The 21,813-nt window shown below is 52.1% G+C and overlaps 1 protein-coding gene across 1 annotated transcript in view; it reads left to right on the top strand.

Annotated features, from left to right (window-relative positions):
* INTS4 (integrator complex subunit 4) overlaps positions 1-21,813 on the top strand; it is a 39,547-nt gene that overhangs the window by 8,377 nt on the left and 9,357 nt on the right. The window contains exons 7-18 of the mRNA XM_077341282.1: positions 1,208-1,296; positions 2,488-2,608; positions 4,305-4,376; positions 5,938-6,112; positions 7,894-8,099; positions 9,539-9,681; positions 11,546-11,661; positions 12,585-12,718; positions 14,783-14,940; positions 16,289-16,382; positions 17,719-17,799; positions 19,332-19,462. Coding sequence (XP_077197397.1) covers positions 1,208-1,296; positions 2,488-2,608; positions 4,305-4,376; positions 5,938-6,112; positions 7,894-8,099; positions 9,539-9,681; positions 11,546-11,661; positions 12,585-12,718; positions 14,783-14,940; positions 16,289-16,382; positions 17,719-17,799; positions 19,332-19,462 — 1,520 coding nt within the window. The remainder of the gene's footprint in view (positions 1-1,207; positions 1,297-2,487; positions 2,609-4,304; positions 4,377-5,937; positions 6,113-7,893; positions 8,100-9,538; positions 9,682-11,545; positions 11,662-12,584; positions 12,719-14,782; positions 14,941-16,288; positions 16,383-17,718; positions 17,800-19,331; positions 19,463-21,813) is intronic.

Raw genomic sequence — 21,813 nt, 5'->3', positions numbered from 1 at the left:
CCACCCTGCCTAGGCTCCACCCCCAAAGGCTCCCGCCCTGCCTAGGCTCCACCCCCCAAAGGCTCCTGCCCTGCTTAGGCTCCACCCTCAAAGACTCCCGCCCTGCCTAGGCTCCACCCTCAAAGACTCCCGCCCTGCCTAGGCTCCACCCTCAAAGACTCCCACCCTGCCTAGGCTCCACCCCCTCCAACTATTTACGAACCAAGATCTGGCAGCCTTACTCCCTTCTGCCTTCTGCATCTGATCACCCTGGGAAGAGAAAAAGGAAGATAATTAAATTAAAATCAGAGCAGATTCCTGTGGAGCCTCTTGCCTTGGCAACTGACTTGCACTCTCCTTCTAAACCACGCATGTGATAGCAAATCCATGGGGTTAGATGTGCTGCCTCGTTATTTCGGTACTGCGAGACCTTTGTCATAAGAACTTAAGAGAAGCCGTGTTGGGTCTGGCCATTGGTCCATTCAGTCCGACACTCTGGGGCACACAGTGGCCAAATCCCAGGGGTCATCAGGAGGACTACCAGCATGGCCAGAACTCCAGAAGCCCTCCCACTGTGGCCCCCCAAGCACCAAGGAGACAGAGCATCACTGCCCCACGCATAAGAACATAAGAGAATCCGTGTTGGATCAGACCAATGGCCCATCCAGTCCATCACTCTGTGTCACACAGTGGCCCAAACCCAGTGGCCACCAGGAGATCCACCAGCAGGGCCAGAACTCCAGAAGCCCTCCCACTGTGCCCCCCCCCCCCAAGTACCAAGAACACAGAGTCTCATTGTTCTAGACAGAGTTTCCCATCTAGACCTTGGGGCCAAGAGCCATTCATGTACCTCTTCCCCAAGTGTTTCTCCCGTCCCCTCTTGAAGCTGTCGATGCTTGTAGCCAATCCCACTTCCTGCAGTAATAAATTCCATGGGTGAGTGACTCTTTGTGTCGGTTTGCAGTAGAAGAACAGGATTTGAGTCTAGCAGCATCAACAAGATTTGGTGTGTGTGTGTGTGTGTGTGTTAGCTTTTGAGCGTCAAAGGTGCCTCCATCGGAGCTTTGGCACCCGACAAAGGAAACGTTGACTCTTATAAGCTCATATCCTGAAAGTCTGGTTGGTCCCATAAATCCCTGCTGGTTTTGAATCCAGCTGCAAACGTGTATGTACAGTTTACCGTTTTATGGGGCGGAATGCCAACATCTGACTAGCCCCTTTGTTTCAGGCCTGTAAGCTCTTAACGGACGACTATGAACAGGTGCGGAGCGCTGCAGTCCAGCTCACCTGGGTTCTCAGTGAGCTTTATCCAGAAAGGTAGGCATGGAATATAATGTCGACCCAAGGTCAGGTGCGGGGAATGAGCTTCACGCTAAGAACCTAAAAAAAGCCACGTTGGAGCAGGCCAATGGCCCCTCCAGTCCAATTCTCTGTATCCTGCAGTGGCCAAAACCCAGGGGCCAGCAGGTATTAATTAATTAATTAATTAATTCATTAATTCATTAATTCATTCATTCATTCATTCATTCATTCATTCATTCATTCATTCATTCATTCATTCATTCATTCAAACTTGTAGGCCAGTTCTTTGCTGGACCAGTAACCTGGAGATGAATGTAAAAGAAAAGCGGATCGGTAAACTGTCAAGGGAACATTGCCTGCTCCTTGCTTCTGTTTGCAGACTTCTTTGAGAGTTAAAACCCACAGCGCTGACTTATACTTAATCAGATTCTCAGTTCCTCAAAGCCAGTAACTAACAATGCATTCCTTGATATGGCGAAGGGGCTAATTGAAGAGGCACGATGATGGGCATTGACTATCTATCCAGACCAGTGGCAGCTCTCCATGGCCACAGGTGGAGGTCTTTCTCATCACCTCCTGCCTGGTCCTTTTAATTGGAGATGCCGGGGATTGAACCTGGGACCTTCTGCATGCCAAGCAAAAGCTCTTCCACTGTCTCAATGAACTGAAGTCAGCTTAGTGGTCTGTTGTGGTCAATAGTGTCTCCTCAGACTGCCATCAGCTCCTCAGGGTCTCCTACCTAGTCCTTTCAACTGGAGATCCTGGGGATTGAATCTGTCACCTTCTGTTTACCAAACAGATGCTCTGCCACTGAGCCCCTTTGCACAGCTATCCAGGGTCTCAGGTAGAGGTCTTTCCCATCACCTCCAGCCTGATCCTTTTCAATGGAGATGCCAGGGATTGAACCTGGGACCTTCTGCATGCCAAGCAGAGGCTCTGCCACTGAGCCATGGCCCCTCTCCATGGCTCTCCAAGGTCTCAGGCAGAGGTCTTTCCCATCACCTCCTGCCTGGTCCTTTTCACTGGAGGTGCCAGGGATTGAACCTGGGCTCTTCTGCATGCGAAGCGGATGCTCAGCCCCTCCCCAAACAAAGGATCTTTCCGCTTTCCGTTGCTTTGGTAGCTGAGAACCAGTTTTGCCACCATATGTCTATACAACAGCAAGGCTGACGTACCCCTGTGTCCTGTCCCCTGTTCCCCCGCCAGCATTGTCCCAGTTCTCTCATCTAACGAAGAAATCCGCCTGGTCGACGACGCGTTTGGAAAGATTTGCCACATGGTCAGCGACGGCTCGTGGGTAGTGAGAGTCCAGGCTGCTAAGCTGTTGGTGAGTTCTGTCCCCTCCAGTATTCGAGGTTGGGTAGGCACGTCACAGCTGTGGGTCCGGGTCATAGAATGCAACCATGGCTTCTGTACACAGCTTGGCAGGGCTGTGTGTCTCAAGGTGGGAAGGGGGCAATTGGAAACTTGCAGGGGGGGTGGTGTCACAGGGCCCGTTTCAACCACGCAACGTGTCCGTGCCTTTCCTTTTTTTTCTTTTGTTGTGTCTCCAAGTATTTTAAAAAGCTTACGGCATTTAGGAACGTATCTTTTAAAAGAACTGCCGGATTTGTTCCGCCTGATTGCTTCCCGCCGCAGGGTTTGTTTTTTTTCAAAAGCCCTTTGTTGGCTCTCCCCTCGCGGCTGATCCTTTCCTTCATCACGAGCTGATCCTCGGATTACCCTCTCAGGCTTCCTCCTTTTCTCCCTGGCCATCAGTGAAACTCATCCTCCCTCCCCCCTTGGCCCCATCCCGGATATAGATGCCTCTCCCCGTCCAGCTGTTCAAACGGTTGTCTTTTTAGATTTTAAACCTCCTTTTAAATATACCATTTACAACGCCTTGTTTGGACTCCTTATGAGGGGTTGTCAAACTGCGGCCCTCCAGATGTCCATGGACTACAATTCCCATGAGCCCCTGCCAGCGAACGCTGGCAGGGGCTCATGGGAATTGGAGTCCATGGACATCTGGAGGGCCGCAGTTTGACTACCCCTGCCTTAGATGACGGTGGTGGGAAGAGCCGTCAAGTGACAGCTGACTTATAGTGACCCTCCCCTGGGATTTGCCGGAAGAGATTTGCCATTGCTTGCCTCTGCGTAGCAACCTTGGAGTTCCTTGGTGGTCTCCCATCCAACTACTAAGCAAGCCAACACTGCTTAGCTTCTATATCTGAGGGAACGTCTCTCACTCTATGTCCCTTGCAGGGCTTTGTGCTTGGGTTGTACCAATCTGCTGGTTATTCCTGGCCCTAGGGATGCTCGCCTGGCCTCGACCAGGGCCAGGGCCTTTTCGGTCCTGGCCCCTAACTGGTGGAATGAGCTCCCGGAGGAGCTGTGGGCCCTCGGAGAGCTTTTTCCTTTCTGTATGGCCTGCAAAACGGAGCTGTTCCACCAGGTATATGGCCGGTGCCGGTGCTGGTACGGGGCCGGTGCTGGTACGGGTCCCCCTTGATATTGGCACCCAACATCTTGATGCAGGTTGGTCTCCCCCTATGTGGTCCTCGTAAGGTTTTTCCCTGTATGGAGTTTTTGCTGTCTATTTAGGTTTGTATTATTGTCGATTGGGGGTTTAATGGGTGTTTTGTTGGGTTTTTATTGCTGTATTATTGTTACCTGCCGCGAGCCGGTCTCTGAGAGTGGCAGGCTATAAATCCAATGAATGAATGAATGAATGAATGAATGAATGAATGAATGAATGAATGAATGAATGAATGAATGAATGAATGAATGAATGAATGATATTGTGCATCATTGGTTTAGCATGAATGTATGAATGAATGAATGATATTGGTCATCATTGAGTTAGCCTGAATAAATGAATGAATGAATTATATTGTGCATCATTGGTTTAGCATGAATGAATGAATGAATGATATTGTGCATCATTGGGCTAGCCTGGCCCATCTATGTCAGGCCTTTATCTTTACCTTCCCTCTCCTCCGAATTCCCTCCGCTCTAACTTTATCCCTTCCCCCTTTCTCTAGGGATCCATGCAGCAAGTTAGCTCTCACTTCTTAGAACAGACCCTGGATAAGAAGCTGATGTCTGATCTCCGGGTACGGAAACGTGTGGGTCTTCCTTTGTTGGGGAGGGGGGCGGGGTCCTCGTCCTGGCGGGCTCAAACTCGGAACCCCCCCCCGTGTGGGTCTCTGAGCTCCCTTGGAAACCGGTGCAGCGTGAATCTGCATTCCTGAAGTCTTTGTGGCCTCAGAATGAATACCCCTCCCCTTTTCTGGGAAATGAGCCCATGCGCATCTAAGTGACAGCTTTTGGATGGAGGGGGGGGTGTATGCCTTTGCTTTTTCAGCTCATGAGAAGCGCTCTCTGTGAGCTTACTATTTTATGACCGGGTCATATTTGGGTAAGTTGTCTAGAGCAGGGGTAGTCAACCTGTGGTCCTCCAGATGTCCATGGACTACAATTCCCATGAGCCCCTGTCAGCGGTTGCTGGCAGGGGCTCATGGGAATTGTAGTCCATGGACATCTGGAGGACCACAGGTTGACTACCCCTGCTCCAGAGCAGGTTCTTGGGAAACGTGGCATACGATTTGTCCACAAGGTTTTTAGAAAAATTAGTATTGTTATTTATTTAAAACATCGATCAGATGCTTTTCTTCCTTGTGGACCTCAAGGCTGTTTACGGCATAGATTTCCCGGCAACCCTGTAGGCTTTTAAAGGGAAGAGATGTTCAGAGGTGGTTTTAAGGACATAAGAAGAGTCTCTCTGCCCTGTTATTTGCTATGCAATGTGAACCGCCCTGAGCCTTAGGGGAGGGCGGTATATAAATGTAATAAATAAATGAAATGAAACCCCAAGGACCTGCTTGGCCCCTGTGTGAGACAGGATCCGGGACTGGATGGACCATTAGTCTGAACAAGCAGGGTTCTTCTTGCATTCTTATCAGGGGACGGCCTCAGCCCCTCTAGGCCCTGTTGCTGGCCCTGCAGATGATCTTGTTGGCCACTGTGGGATGGGATCCTGGACTGGTCTCATGCCAGCAGGGCCCCCCCTTTTTTTTGTTAATACTTTTTATTATTATTATTTTAGCAATAGTTCAGAAAAGTTTCAAAGAGTTACAGAAATAAAGAGTTTTACAAATATTTCAGATATTTGTCCCAGTGTTTTTGAAAGTCTTACGGCAGTCTGTGGCTGACCAGATCTGTTAATTCTGCCATTGCTGCTAATTCTCTAAGCTTAGCGCTCCGTGAGTCCATGTGGGGAGCCTGCTGTTGCTTCCAGCCAGCGGCGATGATAAATCTTGCTCCTGCTGTTGCATGGAAGAAGAATTCAGCACCCTGTTTGAGGATCAGCAAGGCCCTTCTTATTTTCTTATGGGGGGAAGGCCTTGGCCTCTGTGTCCTGTTCTGGGCTCTACAGAGGAACTGTTTGGCCACATTGAGACAGGCTGCTGGACTGAAGGGACCCTCCCTGGTCTGACCCAGCAGGGCTCTTCCTGTGCTGTTATCAGAGGAAGGCCTTGTCCTTCCTGTCCTGTTCTTGGCCTTCCAGAGGAACTGCTTGGTCACTCTGTGAGACAGGAAGCTGCACTAGATGGACCCTCCCTGGTGTGACCCAGCAGGGCTTTTCTTACGTTCTTGTGTCTGTTTCGTGGACAGAGGAGGCTGACAGCCCACGAACGAGCCAAGGAGCTCTACAGCTCTGGAGAATTCTCGAGCGGCAGAAAATGGGGAGATGACGCTCCCAAAGAAGAAGTGGACACGGGGGCCGTGAACTTAATAGAATCGGGCGCGTGTGGAGCTTTTGTCCACGGCCTGGAAGACGAGATGTACGGTACGTGGTCGCCAACTCCCGCTGAGTCTTTAATGCTTTTTTGAAAATTGCTTCTGTCCCCTTTCAAAGTCGCCCTCCTTATCGGGCACCATGTTGGTTCTCAGGCCCCAGCTGAATATCCAAGTTGTTCCACGGAGGCCAACAAGTTTTTCGGGTATGGGCTTTCGAGAGGCGGAGTTCCCTTCATGAGACAGAATCAGGGAATCCTCGAGTGGGAAGCGGCCATCTAGTCCAACCCCCTGCTCAACCAGGCTTTCCTCAAACCCCGGGGTTTCTTGGCGGCCCTGGAATAACCTAGAATAAAACTCTCTTTTCAGTAAGGTAGAGAGGGGGATAAGGGCCAGTTGTCGTGGAGATTTTTGTCGTAGGATACGGCCTGCTTGCGCAAGAGCCAATTGTAGCCTGTAGCAAACTTTGACCAATGGTATTTTGCAGGCTGTCCTTATATTGTCTTTTCAATATAGAAGAAGAAGAAGAGTTGGTTCTTATAAGATGCTTTTCTCTACCCGAAAGAGGCTCAAAGCGGCTTACAGTCGCCTTCCCTTTCCTCTCCCCACAACAGACACCCTGTGAGGTGGATGAAGCTGAGAGAGCCCTGATATTCCTGCTCGGTCAGAACAGCTTTATCAGTGCCGTGGCGAGCCCAAGGTCACCCAGCTGGCTGCATGTGGGGGAGCGCAGAATCGAACCCGGCATGACAGATTAGAAGTCCGCACTCCTAACCACTACACCAAACTGGCTCTCATAAATGTATATATAATAAGCCATGCTGATGTACATAACCCAATATACGACTCTTATTCAGGACCCTGCCCTTTATGCTGGACCTTGATTTTCCCAAATAAATCCTGTTCTTAATTTCCACGTCCTGGTGTTTTGGGTAATTCAGATCTAATGCCTGACTCCAAGCAGTCAAACCTAAGCCACAAAACAGCTGGCATCACCTCCTCCCCTTCTACGTGGATAAGAGTTGTGGCTTCTAATCTGGAGAACCGGGTTTGATTCCCCACTCCTCCGCATGCAGCCAGCTGGGTGACCTTTGGCTAGTCACAGTCATGATAGTGCAGTTCTTGCAGAGCTCTCTCAGCCCCGCCTACCTCACAGGGTGTCTGTTGTGGGGAAAGGAAGGTAAGGTGATCGTCAGCCGCTTTGAGATTCCTTCGGGTAGAGAAAAGCAAGGAATAAGAGCCAATTCTTCTTGAAGGACATCTTCAAGCACCTGAAGGGCTGTTGCATAGAGGAGGGAGCAAAATTGTTGTCTGTTGCCCCAGAGGGTCGGACCAGAACCAGTGGGATGAAATTAACTCAAAGGAATTTTCAGCTAAACATTCGGAAGAAGTTCCTGACAGTCAGTGCGGTTCCTCAGTGGAACAGGCTTCCTCAGGAGGTGGTGGGTTCTCCTTCTTTGGAAGTTTTTAAGTGGAGACTGGATTAACCACCTTATGCGGATTCTGTGAATTTAAGCAGATTGGGGGTGGGTGGGCAGGAAGGGGTGGTGTCGGTGTTTGGCTCCTGTGGCTCTTTCTTGCATGCCCAGGGGAATGCCAATCACCCGTTTGGGATTGGGAGGTGAATTTCCTCAGGCCAGAGTGGCCAGGGATTCTGGTTTGGGGAGGGGGGGGCATCATCTGGGCATGGAATTGGAGCCACTGTGATTGTGGGCTTCCTGCATTCTGCAGGGGGTTGGACGAGATGACCCTGGAGGTCCCTCCCAACTCCATAATTCTATGAGTCTTCGTCCTTTCTCGCCATCACTCCCTTCTTCTCTGTGCCACTTCCAGAGGTCCGGATTGCCGCCGTGGAAGCCCTCTGCATGCTGGCCCAGTCGTCGCCCTCTTTCGCCGAGAAGTGTCTCGATTTCCTGGTGGACATGTTCAACGACGAGATCGAAGAGGTGCGGCTGCAGTCCATCCACACCATGAGAAAGATCTCTAACAACATCACTCTCCGAGAGGACCAGCTGGACACGGTGCTCGGGGTGCTGGAGGTGAGTTTTTCCTCTTTGAAGCATTTCCTGCGTCGTTGTTAGTCCAAGAATCCTTCATGGAATTTTGACTTTATGGTCCAACCTGACTGTTGCTCCCCACCCCCCACCCCCGTCTCACTTTCTAACCATAGTCCGCAATCATTTCCAAACCAGGAAAACCACGGTTAGTGCTAACCTCCAAACTGTGGTTTGAAACCACGTTTGGAAGCGTTTTTGCAAACCGCGGTTTGACGGCTGGCGCCAGCTAAAGCCGCCTGATCCAGATGTCACAACAAAGGAAGAAAAGAATCTGTCCAATGGCTTAATCAAAATTTTAAGAGTCTCTTATCTCTTTATTATAATAATCTCCACCTGGACTCCGCCAAAACAGTCTCTAGATTACACTCCGTTTTCATTCCTTTCCTGACTCTTGTTTTTCGCCTAATTATATCTTTAAAAGATTAACAAATACGACAGGGAACATTGAGGGGGATATATTGAATTTATTAATATTACTTTATAGAGGACTCATTTTTGCCTCTGGAGAAAGGACTGAAAACGGAGAATAATCTAGAGACTGATTTGGCGGAGTCCAGGGGGAAATTATAATAATAAAGAGACTCTTTGATTAACCTATTGGACAGATCCTTCCCCCCCCCCCCCTTTTGTTGATCCAGACGTCCCAGCAAGCGGTAGTGGCAGGAATTTAAGAGAAGAAGAAGAAGAGTTGGTTCTTATATGCCGCTTTTCCCTACCCGAAGGAGGCTCAAAGCGGCTTACAGTCGCCTTCCCTTTCCTCTCCCCACAACAGACACCCTGTGAGGGGGGTGAGGCTGAGAGAGCCCTGAGATAACTGAAGAAGAAGAGTTGGTTCTTATATGCCACTTTTCTCTACCCGAAGGAGGCTCAAAGCGGCTTCCAATTGCCTTCCCTTTCCTCTCCCCACAACAGACACCCTGTGAGGTGGGTGAGGCTCAGAGAGCCCAGATATCACTGCTCAGTCAGAACAGCTTTATCAGTGCCATGGCGAGCCCAAGGTCACCCAGCTGGCTGCATGTGGGGGAGTGCAGAATTGAACCCGGCATGCCAGATTAGAAGTCCACACTCCTAACCACTACACCAAACTGGCTCTTAAAAACTGGGGAGGGACTTGGCATGCGAGAAGAGGGGTGGGAGACACCAGCGGTAACATAGGAGCCATGTGGGGTTTCCTTGGAGGATTTCAGGAACATACGTTGGGCTTCCCCATCTCCTCCCCACTCTGGAGAATTATCCCAAGCGAGCGATTTCCCCCCCATGGTATCATTGGACCCTTTCCTTCTTTGCATGAACCAGTTCTCCACTCCACGCCTTTTAACGCGCTGCCTGTGAGGGCCGTGCCATGGTTCTGTTCCCGACCAATATAGGAATCCCTCATTTTCACAGATTTGACCATTCTTTTTATGTGTGTCTCGCTTTAGGATTCCTCTCGGGATATCCGAGAGGCCCTCCACGAACTGCTGTGTTGCACCAACGTCTCGACAAAAGAAGGAATCCACCTCGCCCTGGCAGAACTCCTAAAGAACCTCACCAAGTATCCCACGGACAGGGACTCCATCTGGAAGTGAGCATCATTCTCCCCCCCCCAGCCCCCAATAGGAATTGGAATGGCTTAAAAGGGGTCTCAATGGCAGAACGGATGCTTTGCTTAATGTTACTTTTAAAAGGAATTGATGGAATTCCTCTTGCTTGGAGATCTCACCCGTCATCTCCTGCCTAGGCTTAAGGTGGGTAAGAACCTAAGAGCCTTGCTGGATCAGACCAATGGTTCATGTAGACCAGCCTCCCGTCTCACCCAGGGGCCAGCCAGTTCCTCTGCAGGGCCAGCCACAGGGCAGAGAGGCCGAGGCCTTCCCCTGAGAAGACCCTCAGAAGAGCCCAGCTGGGTCAGGCCAGGGAGGGTCCCTCCAGTCCAGCCTCCCATCTCACCCAGGGGCCAGCCAGTTCCTCTGCAGGGCCAGCCACAGGGCAGGGAGGCCGAGGCCTTCCCCTGAGAAGACCCTCCGAAGAGCCCTGCTGGGTCAGGCCAGGGAGGGTCCCTCCAGTCCAGCCTCCCGTCTCACCCAGGGGCCAGCCAGTTCCTCTGCAGGGCCAGCCACAGGGCAGAGAGGCCGAGGCCTTCCCCTGAGAAGACCCTCAGAAGAGCCCTGCTGGGTCCGACCAGGGAGGGTCCCTCCAGTCCAGCCTCCCGTCTCACCCAGGGGCCAGCCAATTCCTCTGCAGGGCCAGCCACAGGGCAGAGAGGCCGAGGCCTTCCCCTGAGAAGACCCTCAGAAGAGCCCTGCTGGGTCAGGCCAGGGAGGGTCCCTCCAGTCCAGCCTCCCGTCTCACCCAGGGGCCAGCCAGTTCCTCTGCAGGGCCAGCCACAGGGCAGAGAGGCTGAGGCCTTCCCCTGAGAAGACCCTCAGAAGAGCCCTGCTGGGTCAGACCAGGGAGGGTCCCTCCAGTTCAGCCTTCCGTCTCACCTAGGGGCCAGCCAGTTCCTCTGCAGGGCCAGCCACAGGGCAGAGAGGCCGAGGCCTTCCCCTGAGAAGACCCTCAGAAGAGCCCTGCTGGGTCAGGCCAGGGAGGGTCCCTCCAGTCCAGCCTCCCGTCTCACCCAGGGGCCAGCCAGTTCCTCTGCAGGGCCAGCCACAGGGCAGAGAGGCTGAGGCCTTCCCCTGAGAAGACCCTCAGAAGAGCCCTGCTGGGTCAGACCAGGGAGGGTCCCTCCAGTTCAGCCTTCCGTCTCACCTAGGGGCCAGCCAGTTCCTCTGCAGGGCCAGCCACAGGGCAGAGAGGCCGAGGCCTTCCCCTGAGAAGACCCTCAGAAGAGCCCTGCTGGGTCAGGCCAGGGAGGGTCCCTCCAGTCCAGCCTCCCGTCTCACCCAGGGGCCAGCCAATTCCTCTGCAGGGCCAGCCACAGGGCAGAGAGGCCGAGGCCTTCCCCTGAGAAGACCCTCAGAAGAGCCCTGCTGGGTCAGGCCAGGGAGGGTCCCTCCAGTCCAGCCTCCCGTCTCACCCAGGGGCCAGCCAGTTCCTCTGCAGGGCCAGCCACAGGGCAGAGAGGCTGAGGCCTTCCCCTGAGAAGACCCTCAGAAGAGCCCTGCTGGGTCAGGCCAGGGAGGGTCCCTCCAGTCCAGCCTCCCGTCTCACCCAGGGGCCAGCCAGTTCCTCTGCAGGGAAGGGAAGGAGATTGTCAGCTGCTTTGAGACTCCTTCGGACACTGAAAAGCTGGGTATAAAAAAACAGCTCCTCTTTTTATTCCTGCGCATGGAACTGGATCGGGCGCTTGGCCTTTTGGTTTTCGAAAGGCTGCAGCATTGGGTCCCGTAATCATACTCACTGGATACTGCTGGATTTGTTCCTGGCTCGTCTGTTTTGACATTATCAGGAGGGCTCTTTGGAAGTTTCTTGGGACTCATTGCTCTTAATCGATGTCTTTGCAGGTGCTTGAAGTTCCTGGGGGGCAGGCACCCCACGCTGGTGCTCCCACTCGTTCCAGAACTGTTGGGGACCCACCCTTTCTTTGACACCCCGGAACCTAATATGGATGACCCAGCTTGTATCGTTTTCTGTTCCGTATTTGAAGTTCCCCCTGGTTTTTCTGGGGTGGGGGGAAATTATGGATTTGGGCTTATCACTTGGAGCTTTTTCAAGAGCATTGCTTGTCTCACCTCCTGGGGTTTCTCGACCAGAATTCCGTGAAACCCGGGGGGTTCTTGATGGGCCTGGAGGCGTTTCCCGAATGGGTGGCAGTGAATTAATTTCATATAATTTTTATAGACAGACAGACAGACAGACAGACATATAAGAACCAACTCTTCTTCTTCTTCTAGATAGACAGACAGACAGACATATAAGAACCAACTCTTCTTCTTCTTCTTCTTCATCTTCTTCTTCTAGATAGACAGACAGACAGACATATAAGAACCAACTCTTCTTCTTCTTCTTCTAGATAGACAGACAGACAGACATATAAGAACCAACTCTTCTTCTTCTTCTTCTTCATCTTCTTCTAGATAGACAGACAGACAGACATATAAGAACCAACTTCTTCTTCTTCTAGATAGAGAGATAGACAGACAGACATATAACCAACTCTTCTTCTAGATAGATAGATAGATAGATAGATAGATAGATAGATAGATAGATAGATAGATAGATAGATAGATAGATAGATAGATAGATAGATAGATAGAATTGGCTAAACATTTATTGGGTGATATGACCATATATGGTCATGTCGACCCCTCCCCATGGTCGATGATGGGCCTGGAGAAGGTGGGTGGGGAGGGGAGGGGCCCTACCGCAGTGGGCATGTCCAGGGCTCTGCTTCCCACCCATGTGTTGCATGATCGGACCACTTCTGGGGCTTCTCGAAACCTGAAGACCATTTTAGAGGTTTCTCAGTGGTAAAAAAACTGAGGAAGGCCGCTCTAGGTAGCCGTTCCGTGGGGATCACCGCTTTCCTAAACTTCTCCTCAGACATTGCCGTCCTGGTTCTGATTTTCAACGCTGCCAAATCTTGCCCCACGATGCTGGCCCTCTTCTCGGACCACACGTTCCGGCACTACGCTTACCTACACGACAGCCTCTCTCATCTAGTACCGCCCTTGAGGGTAAGCGTTTTCGTTTTGAACCTTATCGTTCCGTTGCACAAGAAATACAGGGAGCCACATCCTCAAGGTGTCTTTTTCCAGTATTGGCAATTTAGCAAGGATGTTAGGTCCTTGCATGAGCCTCTTGTGGCGCAGAGTGGTAAGGCAGCAGACATGCAGTCTGAAAGCTCTGCCCATGAGGCTGGGAGTTCGATCCCAGCAGCCGGCTCAAGGTTGACTCAGCCTTCCCTCCTTCCGAGGTTGGTAAAATGAGGACCCAGCTTGCTGGGGGGTAAACGGTAATGACTGGGGAAGGCACTGGAAAACCACCCTGTATTGAGTCTGCCAAGAAAACGCTGGAGGGCGTCACCCCAAGGGTCAGACATGACTCGGTGCTTGCACAGGGGATACCTTTACCTTTTACCTAGGTCCTTGCAGCGACTTTGCGTAATGAGCCTTAAGGTTGGTTTGTTGTCCTTCAAACCGATTTTCTGTATTTCAGGATGCCAACAGAAAAACAAGAAACCTTTCCAAGGCAATATTCTTGTAATAATTTATGTGTTCAATTCCAATACAATTTATTATATATATATGAAGAATCAACCATAACAGTTTCTAGATAATTTCCGTTTTCACTGACTTCTTCAGTGGTTGAGTCCTCCAATATGACTGTTGTAACAATAGTGGAAAAATCCTACAGTCTTTCCTTATATTACTGTTTTAATATCAGTAGGCCATTGGCTCAAAGGTATCAGGGAATGTTAGTTAAAGATCATTGGGGAATGGAATATTGGAGGACTCAACCACGGAAGAAGTCACTAAAAATGGAAATTATCTAGAAACCGTTATGGTTGATTTTTCATATATATAAAATAAATTGTATTGGAATTGAATATATTATTACAAGAATATTGCCTTGGAAAGATTCCTTATTTTTCTGTTGTATTTCAGGATGCTTCTGTCCTTTCTCCTACCCCTACCCAAAATCCGTTCTTTAATTTATTGATTTCTAAACAGCCTTATCTCAGTCAAGGGTGCCAAAGCATAAAAGGTTTAGTTTCCTTTATGTTCCTCTCAGGAATGTAGAATGCACTCCAAACGGAGGGTAGAGTAAACAGTGCTTAAGAAGGGAATTGCTGAACTCTTTTCCAAGTATCAAACCCTGACCTTTTCTGTTTTATCTTATAAAGGAAGAACTTTGAATCTTTTTCAGTGTGCTAGCATGACAGTTCGAAAGTCGTCAGTTCATATTTAACATGCAAATTCCATTAAAGAGAGAGGTGCAAAAACACTCCCAAATAGCCTTTTCTTCTCCTGGCACATATATAGATGTGTATAGATACTGTCAGCATCTATAAGGGGTTGATTGGCCTTATACACCTAGTGGGTTTTGGTTTTTGTGCCTGACCAAGGAACAGGAAGAGCCTCTTGTGGCGCAGAGTGGTAAGGCAGCCGTCTGAAAGCTTTGCCCATGAGGCTGGGAGTTCGATCCCAACAGCCGGCTCAAGGTTGACTCAGCCTTCCATCCTTCCGAGGTCGGTAAAATGAGTATCCAGCTTGCTGGGGGGTAAACGGTCATGACTGGGGAAGGCACTGGCAAACCACCCCGTATTGAGTTTGCCATGAAAACGCTAGAGGGCATCACCCCAAGGGTCAGACATGACTCGGTGCTTGCACAGGGGATACCTTTACCTTTAAGGAACAGGGGTATTCAAACTTTTCATTTTGTCATTCTAACTTTTTAACCCTAGGGAGGTTAGCTATACATGTCCAAAGAGTCTCCATGCTATCTCTTGTCCCTGGGATTGTAGTCCATCTTGTGCCGTATGTTTGTTCGCTTTGGTGTTGGCAGACTCATGGCGTGGAAAGTCCTAAGTTATAGCACCCGGGCTTTGGGTGCCAAAGGGTGCCTGGGAGATGGGCTTTGGAGCAGCCATGTAGGCAGGTGTGCTGGTGCTAGCTTCAGTTCCAGCAATACACATCATGCACCTGTTTCGTTATCCTTTCAATAAAGAGATTCCTGCAGCAAAGAGTCTGCTAATTGGAGAAGTTGGCTGGAAACTGACATTCTGTCTCTCTGCCTAGCTGCCCGGGAAGAAGCTGGCGTCCTCTCCTGCTTTGGCCGCCCACGCCCTCCAGAAGGACCCTTCGCAGGAGTTCCTGCAGCAGAGCCTGGAGCGAGTGTTCAGCCTGCAGCACTTAGACCTGCCCGGCACCCAGGAGCTGCTCCAGTTCACGATTCGGTAAGGCGTCAGGAAACGGGGCTGGCCTTTCGTTCTTGAGAGCCAGCTTGGTGTGGTGGTTAGGAGTGCGGACTTCTAATCTGGCATGCCGGGTTCGATTCTGCACTCCCCCACATGCAGCCAGCTGGGTGAACTTGGGCTCGCCACGGCACTGATAAAACTGTTCTGACCGAGCAGGAATATCAGGGCTCTCTCAGCCTCACCCACCTCACAGGGTGTCTGTTGTGGGGAGAGGAATGGGAAGGCGACTGTAAGCCCCTTTGAGACTCCTTCGGGGAGAGAAAAGCGGCATATAAGAACCAACTCTTCTTCTTCTTCTTCTTCTTCTTCTTCTTCTTCTTCTTCTTCTTCTTCTTCTTCTTCTTCAGTAATCTCAGGGCTCTCTCAGTCTCCCCTCCCTCACAGGGTGTCTGTTGTGGGGAGAGGAAAGGGAAGGCGACTGTAATCCGCTTTGAGCCTCCTTCGGGTAGGGAAAAGCGGCATATAAGCACCAACTCTTCTTCTTCTTCTTCTTGGCCTTTGGGCCCCTCTGCGGCGACTCATTTAGTGCTCTTTCAGTGGCCCTAGATCCCTTGGGTCTTAAGAGAGCCAGCATGGTGGGGGTGGCTAAGAGCGGCTATTAATCTGGAGAACCGGGTTTGCTTCCCCCACTCCTCCTCCAGATGAAAGCCGTCTGGGTGACCTTGGGCCAGTCATGGTTCTCTCAGAGCTCTCTTAACCTCACCTGCCTCACAGGGTGTCTGTCGTGGGAAGAGGAAGGGAAAGGTGTTGTAATCCACGTTGAGGCACATGAGATCTGTTGGGTGCCCTTGGGCCAGGTACAGTTCTCTCAGAACTCTCTCAGCCTCACCTGCCTCATAGGGGATCTGTTGTGGGGAGAGGAATGGGAAACGTGTTGTAAGCCACTTTGAAGTAGAAAAGTTGGTTTTTGTACCCTGCTTTTCACTACCCAAAGGGATCTCAAAGCAGCATACAATCACCTCCCTTTCCTCTCACACAACAGGTACCCTGTGAGGTAGGTGCGGCTGAGAGAGCTCTGAGAGAACCGAAACTGGCCCAAGGTCACCCAGCAGGTCTCATGTGTCTCAAAGCGGCTGACAGTCACCTCACCTTCCTCTCCTCACAACAGACGCCCCATGAGGTAGGTGACACAGAGAGAGCTCAGAGAGAACTGTGACTGGCCCAAGGTCACCTAGCTGGCTGCATGTGGAGGTATGGGGACCAGGAAACCAGGTGGCCAAGTAAAGTTAGGTGTTTGGTAACCCAGAAAGATAGTTTGAATTGACCTCTCTCTCAATAACAAACCGGTTTCTTTTCCCCCTTCCCTTTCCCCCGTCTTCTGTTCAAGGGACCTTCAGCGATTCGGGGAGCTCCAGTCTGAGTTGGCGGGGATGGCTGACTTCTCTGCAGCTTACCTCCGTTGCCAGCTGCTGCTTATTAAGGTGCACTTTTCTTCCACTGAGCGGTTGGTCCCAAGGGTGTGTCAGGCGCTCTGCTGGCATCAGAATCCTGCCCTGGTTTTCACTGTATGCATTCTTTGGCATCTTATGTTCTCTGCAGGAAGGGGAATGGAAGAATTGTTTGGGGAGCTTGGGGGAATATTTGGGAGTATGGTATTGTTTATAGCTTCACTTTGAGCTCTGTGCAGGCTATGGGTGTTGGGAGGAGAAGACTCTCCGGAAGAAGTTCCTGACAATCAGAGCGGTTCCTCAGTGGAACAGGCTTCCTCGGGAGGTGGTGGGTTCTCCATCTTTGGAGATTTTTAAACAGAGGCTGGAGAGCCATCTGACGGAGAGGCTGATTCTGTGAAGGTTCAAAGGGGTGGCAGGTGACAGTGAATGAGCAATTGGGATGTGAGTGTCCTGCACAGTGCAGGGGGTTGGTCTAAATGGCCCAGGAGGTCCCTTCTGACTCTATGATTCTATGAAGCTTCAGTACTCTCTACTCAGCACTGTCCTTGGAGCCACGGAGTCTGGCGGTTAGAGTTCGCACCTGGGAAAGGGTTACCTTCCAATGTTGGTTGGCATGGTGTGTTATAAAGGTGGAATCAGGGGAAAGCATATTGATCTGTAGAAATATTCCCACTTAATCTTAGCAGAAAGTTGCATGACATTCGTTCATTTTGTTTAAATGATTCATGTTTGCTGAAGATGCCAAGCCTGTTTATTTGAGCAATTGACAGGGAACGTGACATGGTGGACCATCGGTTGGAGTTATTAGACCTGACTTCCCGACATTGGTTCGATCTCCTTCCCGACATTGGTTCGATAGTGGCAGCCATTTTGTAGGTGGCTACAAATCCCATGAAAGCTGTTCTGTGGCTGAAGAAGCAGCAGCAGAAGACTTGGTTCCCGCACCACACTATTCACTACCCAAAGGAGTCTCAAAGCGGCTTCTATTCGCCTTCCCTTACCTCTCCCTACAACAGACACCCTGTGAGGGAGGTGGGGCTGAGAGAGCACTAAACTGTGACCAGCTCAAGGTCACCCAGCTGGCTGGATGTGGAGGAGTGGGGAACCTACCCTTACTCTCCATATTAGAGGCTGCGCTCTTAACCACACCAAGCTGTACCCACCGCCCTGTGTCAGAATTCCAAAGGTGCCCACAGGTTAGCATGAGAGTATCCAGAAATGTCCTTGTGAGCGTTCAGTTCACTTGCCCAGGCATGGCTGTGGAAGGCAAAAACCCACCTTTTCTCTACACCTGAGGGCCCAAGGGAGTGGATTTCTTTCTGTTTTACCTGAACATGCCTCAAAGGTTTCGGGGTATCTCTTGCAGGCCCTTCAGGAGAAGCTATGGAACGCAGCTGCCCCGCTGTACTTGAAGCAGAACACGCTGGCGTCTGCAGCGGCCAAGCAGGTAAGGCGATAAAGGGAGGAGAAGAAAAGTGCGTGTTTTGGAGAGGCTGGCCTCTCCCCACCTGGCTGCCATTCCCTCACAACCTCCTTTGGGCAGCTGCGAATCCCAATATTAATAAGGAGGAAAGGAAAAATTCTGGAGCCCCCTGTGAAGGAATTCCAGAGAGAAAAGCAGAGTCTTGGGGCTTTCTGAGCCATCGTCCGGAACGCTTCCTTGTTTCCAGCGAATTTCCGACCCAACTCTGCTTCCTTCCGGAACTGTTCTTGTGCTTAATCCAGGCTTCCTCAACCAGGGTTTCTTGACAGTCTTGGAAGTGCTTCCCGAATACTTGAGATTTATTTTTTTAATTCTTTAAATTTGTTAAATATTTATCGGGTGATATGACCAGATATGGTCATGTTGACCCGCCCCCTCAAATGGCCAAGACAGGGGATGCCCCGCCCCTGACTGCTTCCACCTCCCTGATTGGCTCGCGAGGAGGGCACTCGAGGACCAATCAGACAGGGGATGTCCCATCCTTGATTGCCTCCCCCCTGTGCCTTCCAGCCAGACGGAGAGGTGGCAGTGAGGTAAGGTGGTGCCCAGCCTGAGCAGCCCAATCATGGCTTTGCCAGGCCTCAGTGGGTCTGCCCGGGTTGGAGAGAGGGGGAAGGCTAGTGCCCATTGTATTTTTTTGTACAATGGACTTTTCTGTAAGTTACTCGATAAAACAATTATCCAATTAAATAATTAGTTAGCAAAACAACACACCCCAGTTAAAACCAGTTCTTAAAATTCCGTTGCCAGCAGTATCTAGCAGTTGCTAATCATAATTGCTCATATCCAGGGGAAACCACATCCAGGGGAAGCCACATCACTGTCACTCACTGGCAGTCTGCAAGCAAAGGTTGGATGCACACTTTTCTTGGATGCTTTAGGATGCTCTGGGCTGATCCTGCGTTGAATCATAGAATCACAGAATCATAGAGTTGGAAGGGGCCATACAGGCCATCTAGTCCAACCCCCTGCTCAACGCAGGATTAGCCCTAAGCATCCTAAAAAGACAACAGGGGGTGGGACTAGATGGCCTGTGTGGCCCCTTCCAACTCTATGATTCTGTGATTCTAGGAGGGGGCCAATACAGATGTTTCTAATCAGTGGCCCCAGCCAAATGCCTGGTGGAAGAGCTCCATCTTGCAGGCCCTTTAAAAATGGGCTAGCTTTTGAAGGGCCTGCAGCTCTTCCGGGAGCTCATTCCACTGGGTCGGGGCCACATCTGAGAAGGTCCTGGCCTTGGGTGAGGCCAAACGTAACGCTCAAAAACATTGCACAATGATTGGTAGAACACAATGTTTGCATTTTGGGGTTTCCTAAGGCTGATGTCCTTCTAGAGAGGTGCCTTTTTCAGTTTGTCGGACTCATTGCCTAAACGTTTTTTGTTTGCTTGCAATAAAGTTTCAGCCATTTGAAAAGCCCTTCGGGATTCGAAACAAGACTCTTTAAGGTGAAAGGCTCTGCAAGCCAACCTTGATTATATATCTCTTCTCGCCTAGATCATGGAAGAAACGTACAAGATGGAGTTCATGTACAGCGGGGTGGAGCACAGGCAGGTGGTCATCATCCACCACATGAGGCTGCAGGCGAAAGCATTGCAGCTCATCGTGACGGCAAGGACTTCCGGAGGGTAAGGATGATGCCGGGGCTGGCCAAAGCAGACGGAGTGTGGGAAAGAGTCAGTGATAACAGATCAAACCAGGGAGGGTCCCTCCAGTCCAGCCTCCCGTCTCACCCAGGGGCCAGCCAGTTCCTCTGCAGGGCCAGCCACAGGGCAGAGAGGCCGAGGCCTTCCCCTGAGAAGACCCTCAGAAGAGCCCTGCTGGGTCAGACCAGGGAGGGTCCCTCCAGTCCAGCCTCCCGTCTCACCCAGGGGCCAGCCACTTCCTCTGCAGGGCCAGCCACAGGGCAGAGAGGCTGAGGCCTTCCCCTGAGAAGACCCTCAGAAGAGCCCTGCTGGGTCAGACCAGGGAGGGTCCCTCCAGTCCAGCCTCCCGTCTCACCCAGGGGCCAGCCAGTTCCTCTGCAGGGCCAGCTACAGGGCAGAGAGGCCGAGGCCTTCCCCTGAGAAGACCCTCAGAAGAGCCCTGCTGGGTCAGACCAGGGAGGGTCCCTCCAGTCCAGCCTCCCGTCTCACCCAGGGGCCAGCCAGTTCCTCTGCAGGGCCAGCCACAGGGCAGAGAGGCCGAGGCCTTCCCCTGAGAAGACCCTCAGAAGAGCCCTGCTGGGTCAGACCAGGGAGGGTCCCTCCAGTCCAGCCTCCCGTCTCACCCAGGGGCCAGCCAGTTCCTCTGCAGGGCCAGCCACAGGGCAGGGAGGCCGAGGCCTTCCCCTGAGAAGACCCTCAGAAGAGCCCTGCTGGGTCAGACCAGGGAGGGTCCCTCCAGTCCAGCCTCCCGTCTCACCAAGGGGCCAGCCAGTTCCTCTGCAGGGCCAGCCGCAGGGCAGAGAGGCCGAGGCCTTCCCCTGAGAAGACCCTCAGAAGAGCCCTGCTGGGTCAGACCAGGGAGGGTCCCTCCAGTCCAGCCTCCCGTCTCACCCAGGGGCCAGCCAGTTCCTCTGCAGGGCCAGCCACAGGGCAGAGAGGCCGAGGCCTTCCCCTGAGAAGACCCTCAGAAGAGCCCTGCTGGGTCAGACCAGGGAGGGTCCCTCCAGTCCAGCCTCCCGTCTCACCCAGGGGCCAGCCAGTTCCTCTGCAGGGCCAGCCACAGGGCAGAGAGGCCGAGGCCTTCCCCTGAGAAGACCCTCAGAAGAGCCCTGCTGGGTCAGACCAGGGAGGGTCCCTCCAGTCCAGCCTCCCGTCTCACCAAGGGGCCAGCCAGTTCCTCTGCAGGGCCAGCCGCAGGGCAGAGAGGCCGAGGCCTTCCCCTGAGAAGACCCTCAGAAGAGCCCTGCTGGGTCAGGCCAGGGAGGGTCCCTCCAGTCCAGCCTCCCGTCCCACCCAGGGGCCAGCCAGTCCCTCTGCAGGGCCAGCCACAGGGCAGAGAGGCCGAGGCCTTCCCCTGAGAAGACCCTCAGAAGAGCCCTGCTGGGTCAGACCAGGGAGGGTCCCTCCAGTCCAGCCTCCCGTCTCACCCAGGGGCCAGCCAGTTCCTCTGCAGGGCCAGCCACAGGGCAGAGAGGCCGAGGCCTTCCCCTGAGAAGACCCTCAGAAGAGCCCTGCTGGGTCAGGCCAGGGAGGGTCCCTCCAGTCCAGCCTCCCGTCTCACCCAGGGGCCAGCCAGTTCCTCTGCAGGGCCAGCCACAGGGCAGAGAGGCCGAGGCCTTCCCCTGAGAAGACCCTCAGAAGAGCCCTGCTGGGTCAGGCCAGGGAGGGTCCCTCCAGTCCAGCCTCCCGTCTCACCCAGGGGCCAGCCAGTTCCTCTGCAGGGCCAGCCACAGGGCAGAGAGGCCGAGGCCTTCCCCTGAGAAGACCCTCAGAAGAGCCCTGCTGGGTGAGGCCAGGGAGGGTCCCTCCAGTCCAGCCTCCCGTCTCACCCAGGGGCCAGCCAGTTCCTCTGCAGGGCCAGCCCACAGGGCAGAGAGGCCGAGGCCTTCCCCTGAGAAGACCCTCAGAAGAGCCCTGCTGGGTCAGACCAGGGAGGGTCCCTCCAGTCCAGCCTCCCATCTCACCCAGGGGCCTAATTGTAGCAGGCAAATGTAACACAGTACCGGACCATAAATTGATTGTTTCCTGCCTTTCTTCTATAGTACACTCTGTGGTTTGTGAATTAGGATCTGAGAGAGAAGCCAGCTGGTCTGTTAATAGCTTTTCATTGGCCATGGTAAAATGTACTGGAGAACAGTCCTAGAATGCATGCACTATAAGGTTCCCATCTAGGCTTTAGCACCTGTAAAGTAGTTATCAAGATGGGCAGCCTTGTGAGTCTGTAGCAGTAGAAAAGAGCCGGAGTCCAGCAGCACATTAAAGACTAACAGAATCAGTGGCAGGGTGTAAGCTTTTGGGAGCCCCTAGTATCTGAAGAAGTGAGCAGTGATTCA

The sequence above is a fragment of the Paroedura picta genome, chromosome 6 (assembly GCF_049243985.1).
Source record: "Paroedura picta isolate Pp20150507F chromosome 6, Ppicta_v3.0, whole genome shotgun sequence".
NCBI classification, from domain to species: domain Eukaryota; kingdom Metazoa; phylum Chordata; class Lepidosauria; order Squamata; family Gekkonidae; genus Paroedura; species Paroedura picta.
This window is presented reverse-complemented; position numbering and strand designations above follow the sequence as displayed.